Raw genomic sequence first — 20,740 nt, forward strand, 5'->3', positions numbered from 1 at the left:
GAGGGAGTATTATGTACTAAACGAGCTTAAAAGCAGAAAATTTTAGGGGTAATTGCCTATAAATCCATAATGTTTGCACGGAATTGGTTTTTGCACCTATTTTTATTTTTCTTCTTTTAAATACCTAACCTTTAGTTTTTGTCTGAAATTTGTCCGGTCACCGATTTTTTCCTACGCCGGCGCCGGAAATACCACTGTAGCAGCCGGAATTGATGAAGTGGCAGCCATAATTGACACCTAAATATATTTTTTTACATGTGGCAAAGAAATAATAAAAAAAAAACAATTTTTTTTTTTTCCAAATCATCATCTTCCCCAACCTAATTCACCTCCCTCTCCTTTCTCCCCCCTTCCCCCAAACCCTAATTCCCTTGCCAGCGCCGCCCTCTGCCGCCACCATCGCCGGCCCCGCCCTTTGCCGCCGCCACCACCGATGCCACACACACACATGATCACACACACCACACGCCGACGACGGCCCCTGCCCTCCCTTCCAACACAGCTCTGGGATCGCCATAAGAAAGAAACGAGAACACACCGATGCCATCCTTGCCCTCCCACAAATAATTCTCAAACGGCAGCGCCGCCCTCCACAATTCCCCTGTCGGCCTTCCCCTATCACCTCCCACAAACAATTCCAATGAAGAATACATAAAACTCAATCTCAGCAAAATCAATAGACCAAAGTGCAAAATCAACAGACAATTCCAAACGCCACAAATTCAACCAAAATGCAACAAAAAAATCCAATCTTTATCTCTTCAAAGCTTCGAAGCTTCGTCCCCTCCATGAGCGTTCTGAAGCCCAGATCCGCCCAGAGATTTGCAGAGATCGGTGTTTTGGGGCTGGGGTTGCGTGGCTGATTTGCAGAGATCGGCGCGATCGCTGGGGAGGCGGTTCGTTCGCAAAATTTAGGAGCGTTCGCGGGTTTTGCACTCGGCCGCTGCAAATCGGGCACCGACACTATGAGCTCGACTTGACTGCTGAATAGGCCTCGATCGCCGGAGGAAAGAGAGCTATGGCTCGGCCGCAGAGCTACTCATGCGACGGCTGACCGGTGGGGGAGGAAGAAGACGATTGGGGGGGGGGTTAATTCCAATTTCCACATGTCAAGTTTTTTTTTTCAATTATATTCCACATGTCAAATATATACTTAGGTGTCAATTCCGGCTACCGCAGTGTAATTTCCGGCGCCGGCGTAGGAAAAAACCGGTGACCGGATAAATTTAAGACAAAAACTAAAGGTTAGGTATTTAAAAGAAGAAAAATAAAAATAGGTGCAAAAACCAATTCCGTGTAAACGTTATGAATGTACAGTTAATTACCCCAAAATTTTAAAATATAATGTTTGTTTTATGCAATTAGCATGGTTGCTCGATTGACAATTGTTTTTAATAATTACTTCCGCAGTCCACGAAATGAGTACACATATTTCCTTTTTCGTCCGTCCATGAAATAAATACTCATTTTTCTTTTTGGCAAGTGTACCCCACAAAACTCTTTAATTAATACATTCAAAAAGGTGAAATCTTTATTCTATTCACACTACACTCAATACATTTCTTAAAACTCGTGCCGTGCACAAATGAGTACTCATTTCGTGGACGGAGGGAGTATAAGCTTAAATTATATATTGTGTTAATAGTGCGGATTGGCTAAAGAAGAAAGTAAAAATCAATACTTGTTAACTTAATTTTAATAAAACATAGCCAACTTTCTGCTGAAGAAATCGAATCGTCCTTACCTCACAACTTTTGAATCAAAATTCTTTTGCTCTCTTCTTGATCTCCCGGTTTATCTCTATCCTCTCACTTTATATGTACATTATTTTCTGGCACGATGATTTTTTCTGGTGGTAGCCAGGGTGGGTGATTTTCTCTGTCGAAGATGACATTATGGATGGTGTCATTGTACACAGTACCATAATCCATTCTTTAAGTTTCAAGATCTATTGCGCAATATCGTCATCCATTCTTTAAGTTTCAAGATTTGTTGCACATATATGTGGCACGAACATATCATTCATGCCAAGTGCGGAGACAGAGACTTATTAGGGTGAAGAAGACAATAATCTCCAACCATCCCAAGATTCACCTCCACCGTCAGACGACACCTTCTTCTTCTCTTCTCCAGTGAAGCAAAGTGTAGAAATTTATGAAAATGAAGATTTAGTTTAGGGATTTAGTTAGATTTGTGAAATTATGTGCCATTTTGTGCTGATTTGGTCATTTTATTAGTAATTAGATTTAATGAAAAATGAAGAAAATGAAAAAAAAATTGATTCAAATTTTTATTCATCTATCGTACTTGGATTTGTTGGAAGAAACTGCAAGGCTACATTTTTTTTTGGGAACAAATTGCGGAATTTTAGTGTGACGAAGGATGTGAACGGATTATTTCATACAGTTCGTTCGAAACATTGGTGTGACATATCTTGAGACAAATGGTAACAATGTTATTATGTACCATTCGTTTCAAGCGTTGGCGCGACATATCTTGAGACGAATGGTACGAATAGGACCTTTCGTATCATTCGTTCCAAGTGCGGCGCTACAAATATTGGGATGAATGGATTCTTTCGTACCAGTCATCCCAAAGTCTTTATCGGCAATACTTGGAACAAATGGTATGAATAAGTCACTTCTTACCATTAGTTACAAGCGCAATAATGACATATCGTGGCACGATTGGTATGAATAACCTATGTTCATACTGGATCTAAAATACAGCTGCAAAAATAATTTTTTTAAATATATTCAGAGAAGATGATAGGAAATTCTTAGAAGATGACAAGAAATTAGAAGAAAATAAACAGAGAAAACTACGTCGCCGATACCACATAGTCATATTTAAATGGAGATATGATGGGTAAAATAGATATATATATATATATATATATATATATATATATGATAAATAAACACATCATAAAATTATTCCTCCAGTTGGTACGACAGATCTTGCAACGAATGGTATGAATTCGTACCATTGCTCGTAGATCTAGAACTCATAGATCTCGTAAAGATCTGGCAATGACGGCAAGGTGGTGGAATTCACTGAATTCTTGAGAAAATGATGGCGACGACAGCGTTCGATTGAATTTAGAGAAGATGACTAGATTTGTTGTTGGTGGAGTTCACCGAATTATTGAGAAAATGATGGCGACGACGACGTTCGAATGAATTTAGAGAAGAGGACTAGATCTGTTGTCAACGACGATGTACAGATAGTCGTCGAGAAGAGAGAGAGGAGGAAGTCGCCAGCGACTGAGAGAGAAGAAGAGAGGTGTTAGCGATTTAGGGTTTGAGAGAGAGATAGTGAAAAAGTTATACTCTATAATTGGATTAAATCTATGAAATATTGACTTTTAAGTCTTAGTTTTTTTGTTCTTAACTTGTTCCTTTATTCAAAACAGATGTAACTCATCTATAAACAACCATGGCTAGTGAGTGACCTACTAGTTGTAGGTCACGAACGTATTATAGTCCTGTGTCAGGAGGATTCAAAACATTGGCTGCTTGGAAGGAAGCATGCGCACTTATCCGTTGAACCAACCCATCTTTTATGTTTAAATACAACACAAAATTAATTTATAAAAAAATATAATTTTAAATTATTATAATTTAGTTAATTAATTTTAATTGATTAAACGAATTTTAACCGAATCTAATGCGGATAATCGATAGACAGCAACAGCGAGCCCGTCTTCACATTGAAGTAAGCAAAAATGGTTAATAAAATCAAATTTCTTTTGGAGCAAATTATAGATGAATTGTCATCATCTAGAATCAATCGAGCGAACACAGACATTTAAATTAGTCCAATATAAAAAAAATATAAATAAGTAGAAAACAATTAAATACTACGTAGCTATATGGTCCCAATTCCCAAATTCGATAGCATAGAGATCCCAAAGTTGTTTCTTTTTGCCTACGAAGTGTCATCTGTCCTTAAAAATATTAATTCAGCCTTAAAGAAATATGGACCCCTAATTTTATGCTACGAATAGGTTCGAGTAATTACTTTTCAGTTTATGTTTGTTTAATTTAATTTAATACGAACATGACTTAATCTCCAAAATCGAAACTCAAGACCGAAACTTCCGTTGATTCTTGGGTTAAGTCACTGCAATCCAGACCCAAAGTGAGTTGGTGAGATTTCGTCTCCGACAGTTGTGTAGGGATCCGACGCTACCACCGTCGGAGTTTGGCCGAGGGAGAAGGCCATGAGGCCAGTGGCGTTGAGGGCGGAGGCGTAGGGGAAGAGAAAATGAGAGGTGTATTTTCCAACGAGTTTTCGGCGACTTAGACGAAATTAAAAAAAAAAAAAAAAGACTCTTAACGGTGTTAAACAACCGTTAGGTCGGAGGGCCCAATTGTAAAAAATTAGGTACTTTGAGGGTTTAGTTGGCCCAACTTCAACTATAGGGATTTAAACGTGATAAGGGTCACTATAATAGGAGTTTATTTTATACCTAACCCATAAATTTCTGAGCATGATGGGCTAGCCTGAAACCCAAACATTTAGAATTAGGGTTGGAAATTTATAACTCAAATTTTTTTTCAATCCGATTAGCTCGCACTCAAATAATCCGTAACTGAATAGGGCTAACCCGAAACCCAATTGATTGACCCGATTGACATCCTTACTCATGATCAACTACAAATTACTTTTGTCTCTTTCAGAATGGCAACCACAAGAGGAATCAAACTTTGCAGAGTGATTGTTAAAGACTATATCTCAAATATTTGTATGGTTTTAAGGTTCTAACAATCAATCAATCAACAAATTAAGATAATTTTTCAACAACTTCGTTGGGATTCAAGGTGTGGTAAGAAATATTGGTGGGTCACCATCTTCATCATGCAAACAAGGCTTTGATTGCCGAAAGGCGAAGAAGGGAGTGAATCAACGCCCCCACTTGCCTAACTCTTGGAATTATCAAGTTTTTTAATTTTTGTGTGGGTAATGTTCTCACGTTGTGTGGTAGTGATTCCGTCTGCGTGTAATTATTTTTTCATCTTTATATGGTGTAAAGGTCTCGTTTGCGTGTGAATTACTTATTTGATTATATTTAGATATCTCTTGTAATTCTAATTCAGAAAAAAAAAAATCATTCATAATTTTTAATTTGAAATTATGTATCATAGAGTAAATTGGTAAATTTCTATTTATTTTGTATCATTATTTTAAGGGTAAATATCATATTAAACCTTGAACTATGACCGCTTTATCAAAAATACTGTGGAACTTTCGAAATGCTCTCTAAACCCTCAAAGTATCAAGGTTTTATCAAATATATCCCGCATTTCTTTTCCGACCACCAGAAATGTGACGTGACTTGCCGGATGCCACAGTGTAGTTTAAATTCTATTTTTTTAATGCATGTCATTCTATAAATTAAAATCCATCCTGAAAATTAAAACCTATTCTACTCTTTTTAAAATACACGACAATGTTCCCTTTTTAAAATCTCAAGCCCTAATTAAAGAAAAAAAAAAAAACACGCTGACCTCTCTCTACCAGCTCAAATTCCCGATCTCTACCAGAGAAGAAAAATCAGCGATTACAAAGAAAAAAATCATCGGCAATTACAGAAAACAAAATTCTGCAATTACAGACCTTCGATCTCCATTTATTTAACAAACTGGTTACCACAACCTATAGCTTAGAATCCCACACCAAAATGAAGCAATTAGAAATGTTGACAAACCTACCATCACACATCATCATCGACATCCTCTCCAGACTCCCCATCCCAAACATCATCCGATGCAAGTTCGTCTGCAAGCCATGACTCCATCTTCTCCGATCCCACCAATTCGCCACCCACCATCTCTCCATATCTGCACCAGCCCTCGCCGTTTTCAGTACAAGATCACCTCAGAGTTGTACGAAATCTACGAATTCGAAGCTTCTCCCAGCTTTTTGCGGAACACCCAATTTCCCTCGTCTTCTTTCCCCCAAAACCTTAAATTTCCTTCATTGCACAATCCGCCTCCTATCTCGGACGCCACAGACCAAAATTATCCTGAAAACACCAATAACATGTCGAATTTGCAAGTAATTCCGAATGGGTTTCCGACGAATTTGACGAACGAATCGGACGGGAGTGTTTTCATTTGGGTTTTAATTTTGGGAGGGTTTTCATTTGGGTTTTAATTTTTAGGATGGATTTTGATTTATAGAATGACATGGATTAAAAAAGAGAATATAAAATGACATGGATTAAAAAAAAAATTCAAATTACACTGTGGCATCCGGCGAGCCACATCACATTTCTGGTGGCCGGAAAAGAGATGTGAGATATATTTGATAAAACCCTGATACTTTGAGGATTTAGAGAGCATTTCGAAAGTTCCAGGGTATTTTTGATAAAGCAGGTATAGTTCAAGGTTTATTATGATATTTACCCTTATTTTAAATAGAAGATATAGTGGGTAAAATAGAAGTTATGATTATAATTTTCTTTAACTTTATTATTTTTATCTACCAAAATTACCCTCCTTTCAAAAAAGAATTCTTCAATTGTTTAGGATTGACGGAGCAAAATTGATTGAGAACTCATACCTAATTAACACAAAAACTTGGGTAAAACTGGATGTATCGCACAATCGGGTTGACTTACACCTAAAATATTGTTATTTATAAAGTTCGGATCATGATACATGTTCGAATCAAAGTATGGGTTAGAGTCTAAGTGAGAGTACAATTTAATTGTACGATACACCCTATTGTACCTAAGAGTCTAAGACCACCTCCCTAATTAAATCTAGATGGTCGCACAACAGAGAGGAGATTATGGCCGGACTCCATTTGATGAGTTCTATAATCAATCTTAAATTTTGGAATTAAAGTGATGCCTAAATCATGCAATTTAAAAATTCTAACCGCATTCCCAACGCTATTACTCTGCCTCCACTCATAATGAACTTTAAAAGCCCTTACATAAGTTTGAGACTCAAGTTTGAATCAAGGTTGATATTTAGACTTGAAGCTCAAGCTCAAAATCAATCAATATCTTCTAATTGCAAATTATTGAAAATGTCATCAAAACTCTGTGCACCCTTACAGATATGTATCGTCACTTGTTACATTACAAATTTACAAGCTTTTCAGCAAATCTTCGCTTACGCATATCCAAATACAACATATCCATCAATGAGACGCTCACAAAATTATAAATACATATCTGAATATGGAGTTGTATGAATTCAATCCCATCAACTTTGACCACACAGACAGTCTACAACTCTACACAATTTTTTGTTAAAAAAATATAGTATCAAATTCTTAACAAATGAAATAAAACGTTTTTCAGTAATTCATCAAATAATTAATAAAAAATAGAAATACCTCATCACGAGTAGCGGCAACGTCATTCCTAGAAAAACAATTTACATATTAAAGCCTACACTAACACTCCTAGAAGAAGCACCAACAGAATCAACCATATTCTAATTAAAAAAAAAAGTTGTAAGGCTATTTACCAAATTCCAATCAAATAAAGGAAAATGGCCTTTGAACATAGATCATAGTCTATTTTAACACTAAGCTTCTTTCTGTCTTCAATCATCAATAAATCCTCATTCCAACACATTTTATGCCATTGAAATGTCACCTTCCAACAACCTAAGTAGCTGCAGCACACAAGCAAAGCATTATAAATAAGAGCAACTCTGTTTATCAGAAAACGGAAAGGATAAGTTGAGCAACTAAACCAGATTAGTTAAGCACTTGAAATCTGAAAACTAAATCTAGTAAAAGTTTTGCATAAACAGCTCCACAAATGATGTAAGAAAAAGGAAAGAAAGGTGCATGAGTAATGTTTGTACCTGAGACATAGAAGGCCTCAAGTGAGGGTCTCGTTGCAAGCAGAGCGAGGCGCAGTGCAGCATCCCCTCCACCTCCCTCTCCGAGTAGCACTGCTTCAACCACGGATCCACATGCTTGGCGAGGCCATTGTCTTCCAGCAGCGGACGCGCCTGCTCCATCATACCATACAATGTAATCAAATATAATTATACAAACAAAGTTCCCAAAAATATGGATAGATTAGATGTGTACCCATTCTGTAAGGCACTGCTCGCCCTTAGGCCGGCATATATCCACAGCTTTCCTTCCAGTGAGCAGCTCCACCAACACCACCCCAAAGGCATAGACGTCGGCCTTTTCACTGACTTGCCCTGTCTGAGCATATTCTGGAGCTATGTATCCGAATGTTCCGATTATTCTACTCTCTCCACTACTTGAATCCGACTGCACCCTTGCTAGTCCGAAGTCTCCAACCTTTTCCCATCCAACACACTTACTTACTTAGTGTCTCATATATGTTGAATTCAAGAACATGACCAACCATAACATTAACATACCAATGCCTCAAAATCATGTGTGAGCAGGATGTTGTTCGGCCTCAAATCGCGATGGACTATGCATCCAACTCTACACTCCTCGTGGAGGTACCTCAGCCCTCGAGCTGCTCCAACTGCAATTTTTTGGCGTGCACCCCAATCCAGTGGAATTTTATTCCTTCCTGCAATTTTTGTTACTATCATTTTCAAGAATACAATGTTTTTTTGAAGATAGAAAGTTGCAGAAATATATATATTTCACCATATAGATGGTAGTCCAGAGAGCCATTGCAGATGTACTCGTAAACCAGCAGGCGTCTCCTATCCTCCACGCAGTATCCGATCAGCATCACAACATTCCGGTGCTGTGCACAACTCAAGGCCTGCACCTCAGAGCAGAACTCCCGGTCGCCTTGACTGCTAGCCAACTTATGCTGCTTCACAGCTATAACCTGGCCATCAGGCAACACACCGCGGTGCACTGAGCCATATCCCCCCTCAGCCAAAAAGTTTGCCTGCTGAAACCCCCCCGTGGCTCGTTCCAGCTCTGCATATGTGAACAGCCTAGGAGGTTTCCCAACGGATGGTGACTTGTGGCGACACACAGAGCAGAGTGGAGGGGGATCCGGAGGTGCATTCCTGTCGAGTGATATCATCTCTCTCACATTCACATCCCTCGAGCCACTAGGTTGGCGCATTACAGCCTTGCTGTTAGATCTTTGCAGACATTCTTTCAAGAGCTTCCCACCTTCATCAGCTGAGCTAAGGTTGTCTTCCATCCATTGCTGGGAGCCTATGCTTGTCGACACAGAGCTGAGGTTGTCACTGTCTGACTCAGAATCAGATCCATCATCATAACAGTACTCCCCTAGCATTAATGGTGAAGCCTGCTTCACCTTTGGCTCCCAATCAATGTCGGACATGAATGATGGAGAGGCAAACATGTCTAAGCTTGACATCGAGGAGAGCCTATCAGGGCTGCTCGTTGGAGTCACGTTTGGGACCTTAAAGCAACGTTTCTTAGTTGATTTTGAATGGCTAAGCATCTCAGGTTGCACCCTTCTTTGCTCAATCAAGTTCAATCGAAGGACCTTTGTCTCCGAGTTCTTAACAAGTACAACGTTGCAGTCGAGCTGATCAGTGCAAGAGCTAGCTTCTTTCTCCATTCTCCTGTCAAATGAATCATATCAATGGTACTGAAACAGAGCACATGATCAAGAATGCATTCAAATTTTCAATGACAAGAAGCAAAAACTAAAAAGTGCATTAAATGTATTACTTGTCCAATACAACCCAATGTGCTTGAGTTCTCTTTGCCTCAGCAGCCACTACTCCATCTTTGGATTCAAAAACGACTTTCATCTTCACCGTTACCTACAGAAGCAGCGCGTCTCAAATGTGAGGCACAACCTCATGCAGCAAAGAGAGAATGACAAGACTACAGAGGAAATTAAGCATAGAAGAAACACCTTTTCAGGATCATAGATATGGTGTAACTGCTGCATCATCTGGTTGCATATGCCTGTAATATACTCCTTCTGTTCTAGAATAGTTCCCGACATGAATCTCCAATATCTGGTGGCGCAATCACTATGAAAATTTGGGAATCCCCATAGTCTTTTACCTATATCAAAAAGAGCTCAATGATTGAGATAACAATAACACTGTGAACAAATGCCATTATGGGCTGTTTTATTTGATGACAACTTCTTTGAATTCCAACACTCTAATTAAGAGGAGCTTGCAGACTTGCAGTGCAATGATCCCAATGGATGGATGATTCAACTTTAACGAAAAAATATTCATTCTTAGATATAACGAACATTCGTACATGTTATCTACTATACTACATTGACTACACACATCTCTCACACCTCAAATTAATGCAGTCTTGAACTGATAAATGCACATTGATTTCCAACTCAATCATAAACACACTCCCAAAAATTGAGCATTTAGTTATAGAAAAGAACATGGTAAAATGCTAAAAAAGGAAATATTACTTGGGGTATGAATTGGAATGACGACGAGGAGCCTAACACAGTCCCCTGGTTGCACTACATTTGTCAAAGCCCAGGTTAAAGCAGTTCTTGAAATTTCCTTAGCAGCCCTAACAACAACAACCACAACACCACTGCTTCTACCTATCCCACTCTTTTGCCTCACACTCATCTCAATCACAGCAACAAATTCATCAAGTTTTGATTTTTCTTGCTCGAGAGGGACTTTGCAGCATCAAGAATCTTGATGGCCTCTCTCTTTCAGTGTCTCAGAGTAAAATAAAAGTCAAGGCTCCAGCTTTGAGATTGTTCAATGATTATAAGAGAAGATAAGTAGGCAGAAGTAGGGCCAACTACCAGCAAAAAAATTCAACCTTTCTGGGACTAAGAGAGAGAGATGGTAACATAAATCAGTATGATGAAGAAAGTCAATAACTGAAAGTGATTTTTATGGAAGAGTTGTTGATGTTCATGTAGGAAATGTGACAGTAAGGGAAAAAGTGAGTTTGGATTATAGTTAAAAAGATGCGAAATTGGCGCAGAGGCCTGCAGTTTTGGTTTTGCAGGGTTGTTTTAACGTAGCACTACAATTATTTGAATTGAGATTGCAGTTATAGCTGAATTTGATGTGGAGAAACCCCAAACTCGGATAAGACATAATTATCTAATTAACAAAGCCCACAAAAGCGCATAACAACAAATACATTCACTAATCATGAAAGCTTTCTCTCACCTACTCAAGAATTTGTGATGATTTATTGACTCTACATACATGGGGAGAGAGAGAAGTTTGATAAGTCCACATCGGATGACATGTATTTAATCCTATTAATTCAAATGTCTGATTTCAATAATACGCTGATAATTTCTACCCATGGCCCATCATTAGCTGTATCGTATATATTGAATCGGAACACCTACACTGCTGATAAAGAAATCTTCCATGTTTCAAATTTTGACAATTGTCAATAATGTTTACTATATTCGATTACAAATCATTTTCTTTAACATTATTAAAGATTCCTTAGGAGAATTTTGTGTTACAAGATTTCAATCCAAATAATTAATATTTAGCTTCGAATTTTGACCAATCTCATGAAGAAACGCTTTACATACGTTTAAGTTTTTGTGTTATTAATTACTAATTTATAAGAACACTTGAATAATTTATCTTAGAATGATAATTTCAATATACTATTTATTTATTTTAGCATAGGTTGATGGATGAGATTTAAGTATATCCATTCTTTTTTTTTTGAGAAAGATTCATTTCTAATTTGTATTCAAACTTTCCCTTTTTCTTGTAATGGTTGAAAAAGAATGGCTCAAACTTGCTTGTTGAATTTGTCTTGGCTGCAAAATCGACGACTCCAATGGAATTTCTTTTTGGCACTTCAATTTCTTGTTGATATATAAATGGTTCAAACTTGCATTGAAACGTGTCTTGTCTGCAAAGACTGACTTCTAATGGAATTGGGTTGGTCTCCTTGAACAACAGTTGCAGCTAGTGCTTGCTGTCTTAGTGACTCCTCTTCGGACCACATTGGAATTCAACTTGACAAATTAAAATAAAAATCAAAATTAAATAACACAATTTCACAAAAAATCTATATCTAAAATGATTAGACAAATGACAAAATACGTCTTATTCTTCCTTTTATTTTCTTTTTTCTTAATTTGGTTGGGTTGGGGGTTGTACTTGTATATATTAGTGGGAAACGTGGGAAGTCTTTTAAGGAAATTAAAGCACTTGGAAATTTGTTTCGTACGTAAAATGTAAGTATAAAAAAAAAACAAAGAAAATAAAACAAAAACCGCCCGCCAGAATCTCCCTTTGGACGGTTGTTTTTCTTCAAAGCATTTTCATTCCTCATCCTAACCATTTTGCAAATCTTTCCCCCATTATTCTCTCTTCCCTTTCTTTCTCCATCAAACACAATCTTTCTGTTTTTTTTTCTTTTTTTTTCCTGTCTTTTTCAAGATTTAAATCTCCATTTTCACCACATTATCGTGTTGATTGATGATTTATATATGGTACTTTTCTAGGGTCACTTTTTCTTTGAAATCTCGAAATTAAATATATACTCCATTACTTAACTAGTATATAATTTGACCGAATATTATTGAAGTAAACGTACACGAGATTTACACCTTGCTGCATATTGATGATGAGTCTGTTTGTTTCTAACATATTGTGATATTGTTTGCATATTTTATGTGAAACTTTATTTGTAGGTAAAGTAAGAAATATATAGATGTATGTATATAGGAGATGAGTAGTTTGAAAATGATGGGAGCGTATGTAGTTAAGAAAGGGTGCAGGAAATGGTATGGGCAGGGATGTATGTTGAGCTTCACATGCAAGAGGCTTCTCTCATCTTCTTCTATTCCAAGGATCAATAGAGAAGACATCAAATCTATCTCATATGACTCCTCTTTCTCTCCATGGAAGGTCAGCATCTCGCTCTCTCTCTCTCTCACACACACACATTTGTTTTTTCTGTTACTAGGGCATGCATATAAGTTTTGTCATAACTAACTCATTAATTAGGGCATGCATATAAATTTTGTCATAATTTTCTTTATTTGTAAAATTGAAAGTTGTTTAGTGATGATATAATTAATTCAAAGTTAGGGTATATAATTTTTTAAAATTACAATTTTTAGTGATAAATATTAGTTAGAGTTCATTATCTAATAATATTTTTTATTTTTATACTAAACAATTATAACATAGAAAAATTAAAAATAAGAAGGGATAAGAATCCATCCGAGCCAAAACACTAGCCAAATAATGGAATGAGATTCAGTGTACCACACTTAATTTATGTCCCACTTTGTGTTCCACTTTCAATTTTGTTTATTTTCTTATATATTTTTTTCTTCAATTACAACTTTGTATGCTTTAGTTTAATTTTGTGATTATTAACTAGGGTTTATTCCATCAATTTAGAGTGTATAATTATTTTTTATCATTTAATTTCACTTTTATTAGCTAACTAGCACACGCCCACTCGTGCGATGCACGATCAATATCGAAACTGAACGATATTTTAAATAAATAAATATGCATATTAAATATATACTATAATTTAAATATAAATATAAATCTAAATAAAAAATTTAAATTATCCACGATATAATTTCAATAAAAAACACGAATTTGAAAATATATAAATTTTCAATTTTGTATTTTTAATTACCAATTAATTGATTTTTATTGATAATTAAAAGAAATTATAAAAGAGAAAGGAGAGATAAAAGATGAGATAGAGAAAAAATAATTTTGTAACTTTAATTGATAATAACTTATTCGTTTTAAATTTATTTTTTATAATTTTTATATCAAATTAAAGATCTTTTCGTTATCTTTAATTTAACATGCATGTTGAATATCTTTTTATTAATCAAAATTGACGATTTTTATAAAAGAATCAAAATAAAAAAAGAAAAATGAGGAGAGAGAAATTTTGGTGGGAAAAATTAGCCGTTATACTGCTCTTTTATATAATCTATATAATATATAAAAGAGGAGTTTTTCCCTCCGTCTTTTCCCTCTCTTTTTCTCTCTCTTCTTCCATCAATTTTTTCATTCTTTTTTTCTTTTAGTTTTTCATAATTTAATTCTTTTGTAAATATTGTCAAATTTAATTCATGAATTTTTTTCAATATGCATCTTAAATATAATACTATTGTATAAAAACATCAAAAATAAATTTAAAATGAATAAGTTATGAAAATTTTAAAATATTTTATTTTCTCTCTTTTCATTAAAATTTTATAACTTTTTATTTATGTTTGTATATGAAAATATTTATTACAACGTGTAACTCTATAATAATAATGTATAAATGCTAATTTTTGTTATTGAATAATTTTTATTACACTTTATACAAAGTTGTTAATATAATTTTTAAATTCAAGATTTTATTGAATAATTGACATGAATTATTTTATTTTATTTTTAAAATATATTTTATATTTATTTAAATATATCGTTAATTTCGATGTTCGTCGTGCATCGCACGAATGGACGTTCTAGTATATAGATAATAGGTTGATAAATTCAAAGTCATGGTATATATTTAAAAAAAAAAATTGAAATAAAAATTAAATATAATTCATAGTATTATAATAAATTTTATTTTTATTAAATTGTGGTACACTGTTACCATTCAAAATCATCACTCCTATTTTGATGGTGTTAGTTTCATTACTTTTTAACGCCACAACTATGACAGTTTTACATCCAAAAAATAAAAATGAAATAAATGAACTTATCGCCAGCAGGGCAGCACCTACCGTACCAATAAGGCAATAATGCATTAATCCAAATTTCTTACTCAATTTGAAAGTTGAAACAATTAAAAGAAAAGCTACACTAAGTGTCACACATCCTCTATTACCGATCATATCATATTTTATATTTCCGCATTATCTATATATTTCACATGCATTGCACAACATTATAATTTTACTCTCGTCGATCAGTTAATTATCATGACATTTAATGCACTTGAAGTTGGAATGTGGTATTTGCCCAATGATACTAACAAAATAATTTAATGCACATAAAGTAAAAGTGTGGTATTTCCCAATAAGATATCATATTAATATTTAGGGATGTTAATCGATCCATCGAATTTTGGGCCAATTAATTTATCAAGTTGTGTATAGTATATGAGTTGTGGGTTATTTGAGTTATAAATTTTTAGTGTTAACTCTAAACTTTCAGTATATATAGGTTAATCCGTCGAATTAGTCGGGCTCCAAAATTTAATTAAAAAAAAATAACTATCACTCTTTCCGTTGATAAAATTTAATACTTTTTCTTTTTGAAATGTCTGCAAAAATCCATGTCAGTACCTTCTAGAAAGTTTTATCATGGATGAATGAAATATATTTTTCTTAATAATTTTATATTTAATAACAAATAAATACACACATAAATAAGTGATATTTTAACATTGACTTACATAAAAATTAATATGTAATTCTTAGAGGGATTGTGATGTATGTACGCACTTTTTTCTTAAATGATTATTACTCCCTCCGTCCACGAAAGAACTTCCTATTTTTCTATTTCGGGACGTTCACGAAAGAACTTCATACTTTTTCCTATTTTGGGACAATACCCCACCAAAGACAATTCCCACCACTCAAATAACATTAATTAAAACAACACAATAAATTATTAATACTTTTTCACAATTCCCAATACACTTTACATCCTTTTCTCCACTCTCAATACACTATACAACATTTTATTAAAACCCGTGCCACTCCCTCCTAGGAAGTTCTTTCATGGACGGAGGGAGTATTTTCTAACTTTTACATCTAAAACACAGAAAAGTAAAATGATGAGTATAACTTTTGAATATTGAATCAAAATACATTTCACTAACCTTTGTACAAAAAAACTTATTATACTAACATTCAAAGTAATGAAATTGGAAAATAAAAAAATAGATAGTCCTACTAATACATTGCTTTCGGGTCAGTCTTATAAGACCCGGGTTATTTTAAGTTGCCAGATTATTTGGGTTCGAATATTTTTGAAGCCTCTTTTAATTTTATTATCAATGCATTCGGGTGAGGTCACGGGTTTGAAGCTGAATTGGCATGTATTACTCCCTCTGTCCCGCTTCAAATGTCTCCTTTCTTTTGAACACATAGATTAAGAAATGTGTATAAAGTAGATAAAGTGAGTATAAAATAGATAAAGTGAGTTGGTGGAAATTGTTTAAATATTAAATATAGAGAGAGAGTGTATTGCAAAAAAAAAAAAAATGAGACATTTGAAGTCGGAGAACCCAAAATAGAAAATGAGACATTTGGAATGGGAGGGAGTAATAATTAATAATATCAATATAGAAAATGATAAGAATGGAATTATATAAAGGAAGCGATAGTGGTGATATATATGGTGCATGGCAGATTCTAATAGGAGGTCGGGATTGGAGAGAGCATTCATCCGGAAAAGAAGGAGCAGAAAGATACAGAACTCAAAACCTCCCAACCCACACCACCCCAGGAGCCTACGAGCTCGGCATCGCCACCTCAGCTGCGCCAGCCCGCAACCTTGAGGCGGCCTCGGTGATCCCCGTGTATCTCGGCCATGCCGGCGACGTTAGGGCTAGGCTTCAGAGGTACGGCCGCAGCGGCGCTCATTTAGGGCATCACCTCTTCTCCGGCGTATTCTCCACAGACTTGCCGATCGTATACCGATGGGCTCGTGTGAGTATCACGTGCTCGTCTTCGTGTTGGTGTTGGTGTGATTGAATTTTGGTAGGTATGTATAATAGATGGAAAGCAAAGAGCGCGCAGAGAGGATGGAGGATGAGCTGCTGGGGTTGTACGACTACGCCTGGAATAAGAGAAACAACGCGCATCGTCGCCCTCACCATATACTATCAATGCTCACCCACAAACAATCACAATTTCATTTTTCCACTTTTCTTCTCCTATATTTAAAAACAATCAAATGCTCTATGCTTACATTTTGCACGCCTCCTAAATGAATTCAATACTTCCTCCACTCATCATCATCATCATCATCATCATATAGGATAGGATGATGTGTTGTAATTTTATAACCATATATACATAATTATTTTCTAATCCTAAATATCGTTCCTTCCTTGCGATCTTCTAATAATTAGTGCATTAATTAATACTCCTACTTGAATTCCCCCGATTTATTTATATTTGAATCTCATCATTTCGATGGTTACAGCCCAACTAACAGTTGAAGCCATCCCATTTATTTATATTTGAATCTGATTTCGATAGTTACAGCCCAATTCAACAGTTGAATTCCTGTGATCTTATCCATTTCATACTTCATCTATATAATATACTACTGTATTACATATTCATTTTCTAAGAACAAGCTCCAAAAAATAAAATATAAATTACTAGGAACCAATATATATACATTTTGCCTTTAATTCCAGAATGATAGACATGTATATATAGGATAAATCATAAATGTACAATACTTTTTTTTTTTTTTTGAGAACCTTCTCGTAAATGTACAACACACTTTATTATATATATAAGAATAATTAGACAAATTTCACTCAAAACAATCGTGAAATTAATACAAAATATGCATGACAAAAAGTAATACATATGCAGAAAAAAGGTAGGTACAAGTGTGTGTTTGTGCAAGTCTATGCAAACATGAAAGCAAACAAGAGGGAGAAAATGTGGATGGAATAAGCAGATAGTAGTGGTGAGGAATTGGATCCGGCGCCGCCTGCACCACGAGCTCTCCTCTTTATTTCGACATTAATCATCTTTCTCCCAACGCACATTTGTTCCCTACAGATTGCCACCACGTGACTTTCGTCAGCGTGGGTTTTCAATGGAAAATCGGATACCAACAAAAGCACTAGTAGTATTGCTACACAGACTGCGCGTTTCATTCTATCAAGCCTGCCTAAGGTATCTAACTAGGAAATCATAGCCTTATATATAAGGACACCAATTAATGCTTTTTATTTAATATTGTAGACGTATTCAACATTATGTAGAGATCATCAAGAGCTGGCGTATACAACTATATATCACTATAAGTGTACATGATGTGACACAAAGTAATAATGTTACTTCATACATTTAGGTTGACTGGGAAATCCAGCTGCATAAAATAAGGAAATAAGGTTGATCATATATATACGTGCGAACCGCCTTGGAAAACTACCAGGATTACATTAATGTCATTTTATACGCTCGACAGCCCTCGGCTCGATTCAGTCTAAAATGAAACGCTGTCGCGTCTGAAACTAGGGCAAAGCTGAGATGATTGAATAGCATATAAGAGAAAGGAGAAAAAGACGTTCCAAACGCTGCCGTTCTGCCCCTATTTTCAATTGCATATAAAATATAATTCCAGCTAGATTAAAAGAGTCCACATGAATTTGTCATATTGTAACTCCGACAATCCATGTCAGTTTCTAATTATCGAAAAAAAATTGCAGGACACGGACGATATTTTTGTGATAGGTTGGATACCGTTTTGATATTATCATCAGGTTAGGACATTTTTGAGAATTCGTTAAAACGATGGGACAGAAAGTGACATTTACCCTAAAATTATTAATGAATAAATCAAAATATAATAAACTAGTATTAATAATATATGTCTAAATAAACCTATGAAAAATGTCATAAATTATTTAAGTACGAAGAAAAACGAACTTTATATTTTTTCTTGTTTGATTTTTTTGACGATTAGGGAACTTGTCTTCTTATTTTTGGTTTGCGACAGAATGTTGTTCAGTGGGTCATCAAATTTTTTCTTGACTATTATTTTTTTCTTTTGCAGTTTAGTAGGTTGCAAAAGCTTAAAATTAAAAAAAAAAAAGATCAGTAATGGTTCCCCATTCCCCCGTGATGATTTGAACCCTCGATGATTAGAAGAGAAGCTTCTTACCAACTGAGCTGCGCTTCATTTAATAATTTTTTAATAACTCACGCTCATAATTTCTATCTCCGAATTCCCATTTCCGATGGCCGACCAGCCGCTCAAACCCCCAAAACGACCCCGACCGACCTCCGAAAAGAAATGGTCTCTCTCTGATTTCGACGTCGGCAAACCCCTCGGCAAAGGTAAATTCGGCAGGGTGTATGTCGCTCGCGAAATCAAGGTGAATTTTCATGGCCCACTTTCACCTTTAATCACGACCATCACCTTCAAGAATTCCAAATTCTCCAACAAGCACCCTCATAGGTTTTGCAGTTACAAGTTAGGAGGCTGAGAAAAGAAGAATTAGTGATTTCAAATTTGCTATGCAGTTTTGCATCAGAATTTCTAAATGGAGATCTGGATTTGCTTCTGTCTTTCAATGCAGTGGTTTTGTCTTGGAATTTCAATAAATGCAGTTTCTGAATCTTGCTGGTAGTATATCTTTAATGCTGTCTTTCCTTTCATGGTTTGCTACATTATATGTCTTTCTTATTCTATCAACTAAGATAAAGGGCCATTTTTTAAGATTTTGATTCGTCTTTCTTGTGTTGCATTGTTTTCAGTAAGCGGTTTCAGCCCTGAGAAGTCTGATCATAGCAGTGTGATGGATTCTGAACCAGGAAGATGTAGGAGAACTGATGGAAGAAAGTGGAGATGCAGCAAGAATGTGGTTCCACTCCAGAAATACTGCCAACGGCACATGCACCGGGGTCGTCAATGTTCAAGAAAGCACGTGGAACCTGTTCAGAGAGTACCGATTCCTAATAATCATCGAACCTCGGATGCCTATAATGTCTTTAGTTGCATCTGATGTAGATGATAGAGTTTCTGTTTCTATCCAGAGTGATCTCGGTCCCAGCCAACCCCGTTACACCTATAGAAGTGGTTTCCCAGCTGTTTATGGGAGTCATGATGCAATATTAGCCAACAATAGCATCGGTCTCAACTATGCCCCGAGCACCTGTTCTAGTTCGAGGGCTAACTGCTTGATCAGTGGGGTGATCATGGTGATGGCAAGTTTATTCTTGATGATGCCGATCCTATAAACTTGAGTTACAGGAAGCAGAATGTAGTCGGAAACAACTACGTGGGCTTCAATTCTCTGAGATATGGTTTGTCTCCCAAGAGTGTTCTTAATGCTGCAGGTTTGTTTAGAATGAGAAGTAGATACTTACTTTACACTTCACATAAGATTGCTCCAATCTTAGGCTTCTTGTTGTCTGTCCAAACAAACTGTGTTGGTGGTTGTTGTAGTCATGCTAAGTTTGGGATCCTTTCCTTGCTAGGCAAAATCGGGCTGGGGTCGGGAACCATGGAAGGCGGAGTACAGAGATGCCGGAGAACAGATGGCAAGAAATGGCAATGCAGGCGAAACGCCCTCCACAACCACAAGTACTGTGAGGCACACATGCACAGAGGGGCGAAGAGGCTCGTGGTGAAGCCTGAATATTCGAGGTGTTCTAAACCGACTCCTGCTTCGAAAGCTCAAGCATCCTGTCTCATAACTAGAAATCTTGACAGCGGCATCAACTTGAACACAGTACCAGCAAGCCCTCAGCGTGGCACGAGCAATGATTCTAATAGCAGCACCAGCGACGCCACAACCATCACAGACGAAAACATTAGCTATTGTCTCAGCAACAACTCCCTTCACCATGGCTAGAGATCAGTGGAAAATTTGCAGTAACAGGACATTATATCAACCCTAGTATTGAGAAACTGGCTGATTTAGATTGAATAAGGTTTTGGTGTATGTATTTTGGTAGTGCTTATTGGGATCCAAGGATAACTTATACCTGACTTGCTGGGTTTTTTTGTGTTACTTTGTGAATAAGTAGAAACGCACTGTGGCCTGTGGTTGTTACATGGAGTATTTCATTTCCATAACTCTTGTCAATAGATTTAATACAGAGAGA

The 20,740-nt window shown here is 36.0% G+C and overlaps 3 protein-coding genes across 3 annotated transcripts; 2 read left to right on the top strand and 1 right to left on the bottom strand.

The window, feature by feature from the left end:
* Window positions 1-7,313: 7,313 nt before the first annotated feature.
* On the bottom strand, window positions 7,314-11,004 carry LOC130988463 (inactive protein kinase SELMODRAFT_444075-like). Its single transcript, XM_057912322.1, has 8 exons — window positions 10,355-11,004; window positions 9,821-9,975; window positions 9,631-9,725; window positions 8,614-9,521; window positions 8,373-8,533; window positions 8,068-8,289; window positions 7,836-7,985; window positions 7,314-7,640 (listed from the first exon to the last, which is right to left on the bottom strand). The coding sequence occupies exons 1-8, from the start codon at window positions 10,521-10,523 to the stop codon at window positions 7,602-7,604; spliced, it is 1,899 nt and encodes a 632-aa protein (XP_057768305.1). The 5' UTR covers window positions 10,524-11,004; the 3' UTR covers window positions 7,314-7,601.
* Window positions 11,005-12,151: 1,147 nt separating this feature from the next.
* On the top strand, window positions 12,152-16,979 carry LOC130988465 (protein EFFECTOR OF TRANSCRIPTION 2-like). The gene is made up of 3 exons (XM_057912324.1): window positions 12,152-12,803; window positions 16,289-16,588; window positions 16,657-16,979. The coding sequence occupies exons 1-3, from the start codon at window positions 12,624-12,626 to the stop codon at window positions 16,870-16,872; spliced, it is 696 nt and encodes a 231-aa protein (XP_057768307.1). The 5' UTR covers window positions 12,152-12,623; the 3' UTR covers window positions 16,873-16,979.
* A 1,888-nt stretch (window positions 16,980-18,867) lies between these two features.
* Window positions 18,868-20,624, top strand: LOC130990452 (uncharacterized). Its single transcript, XM_057914685.1, has 4 exons — window positions 18,868-19,005; window positions 19,445-19,720; window positions 19,819-19,969; window positions 20,111-20,624. Exons 1-4 carry the CDS (start codon window positions 18,868-18,870, stop codon window positions 20,485-20,487), a joined length of 942 nt encoding a protein of 313 aa, XP_057770668.1. The 3' UTR covers window positions 20,488-20,624.
* The last annotated feature ends 116 nt before the right edge of the window (window positions 20,625-20,740 follow it).

Source organism: Salvia miltiorrhiza, chromosome 6 (genome assembly GCF_028751815.1).
Source record: "Salvia miltiorrhiza cultivar Shanhuang (shh) chromosome 6, IMPLAD_Smil_shh, whole genome shotgun sequence".
In the NCBI taxonomy this organism is placed as follows: domain Eukaryota; kingdom Viridiplantae; phylum Streptophyta; class Magnoliopsida; order Lamiales; family Lamiaceae; genus Salvia; species Salvia miltiorrhiza.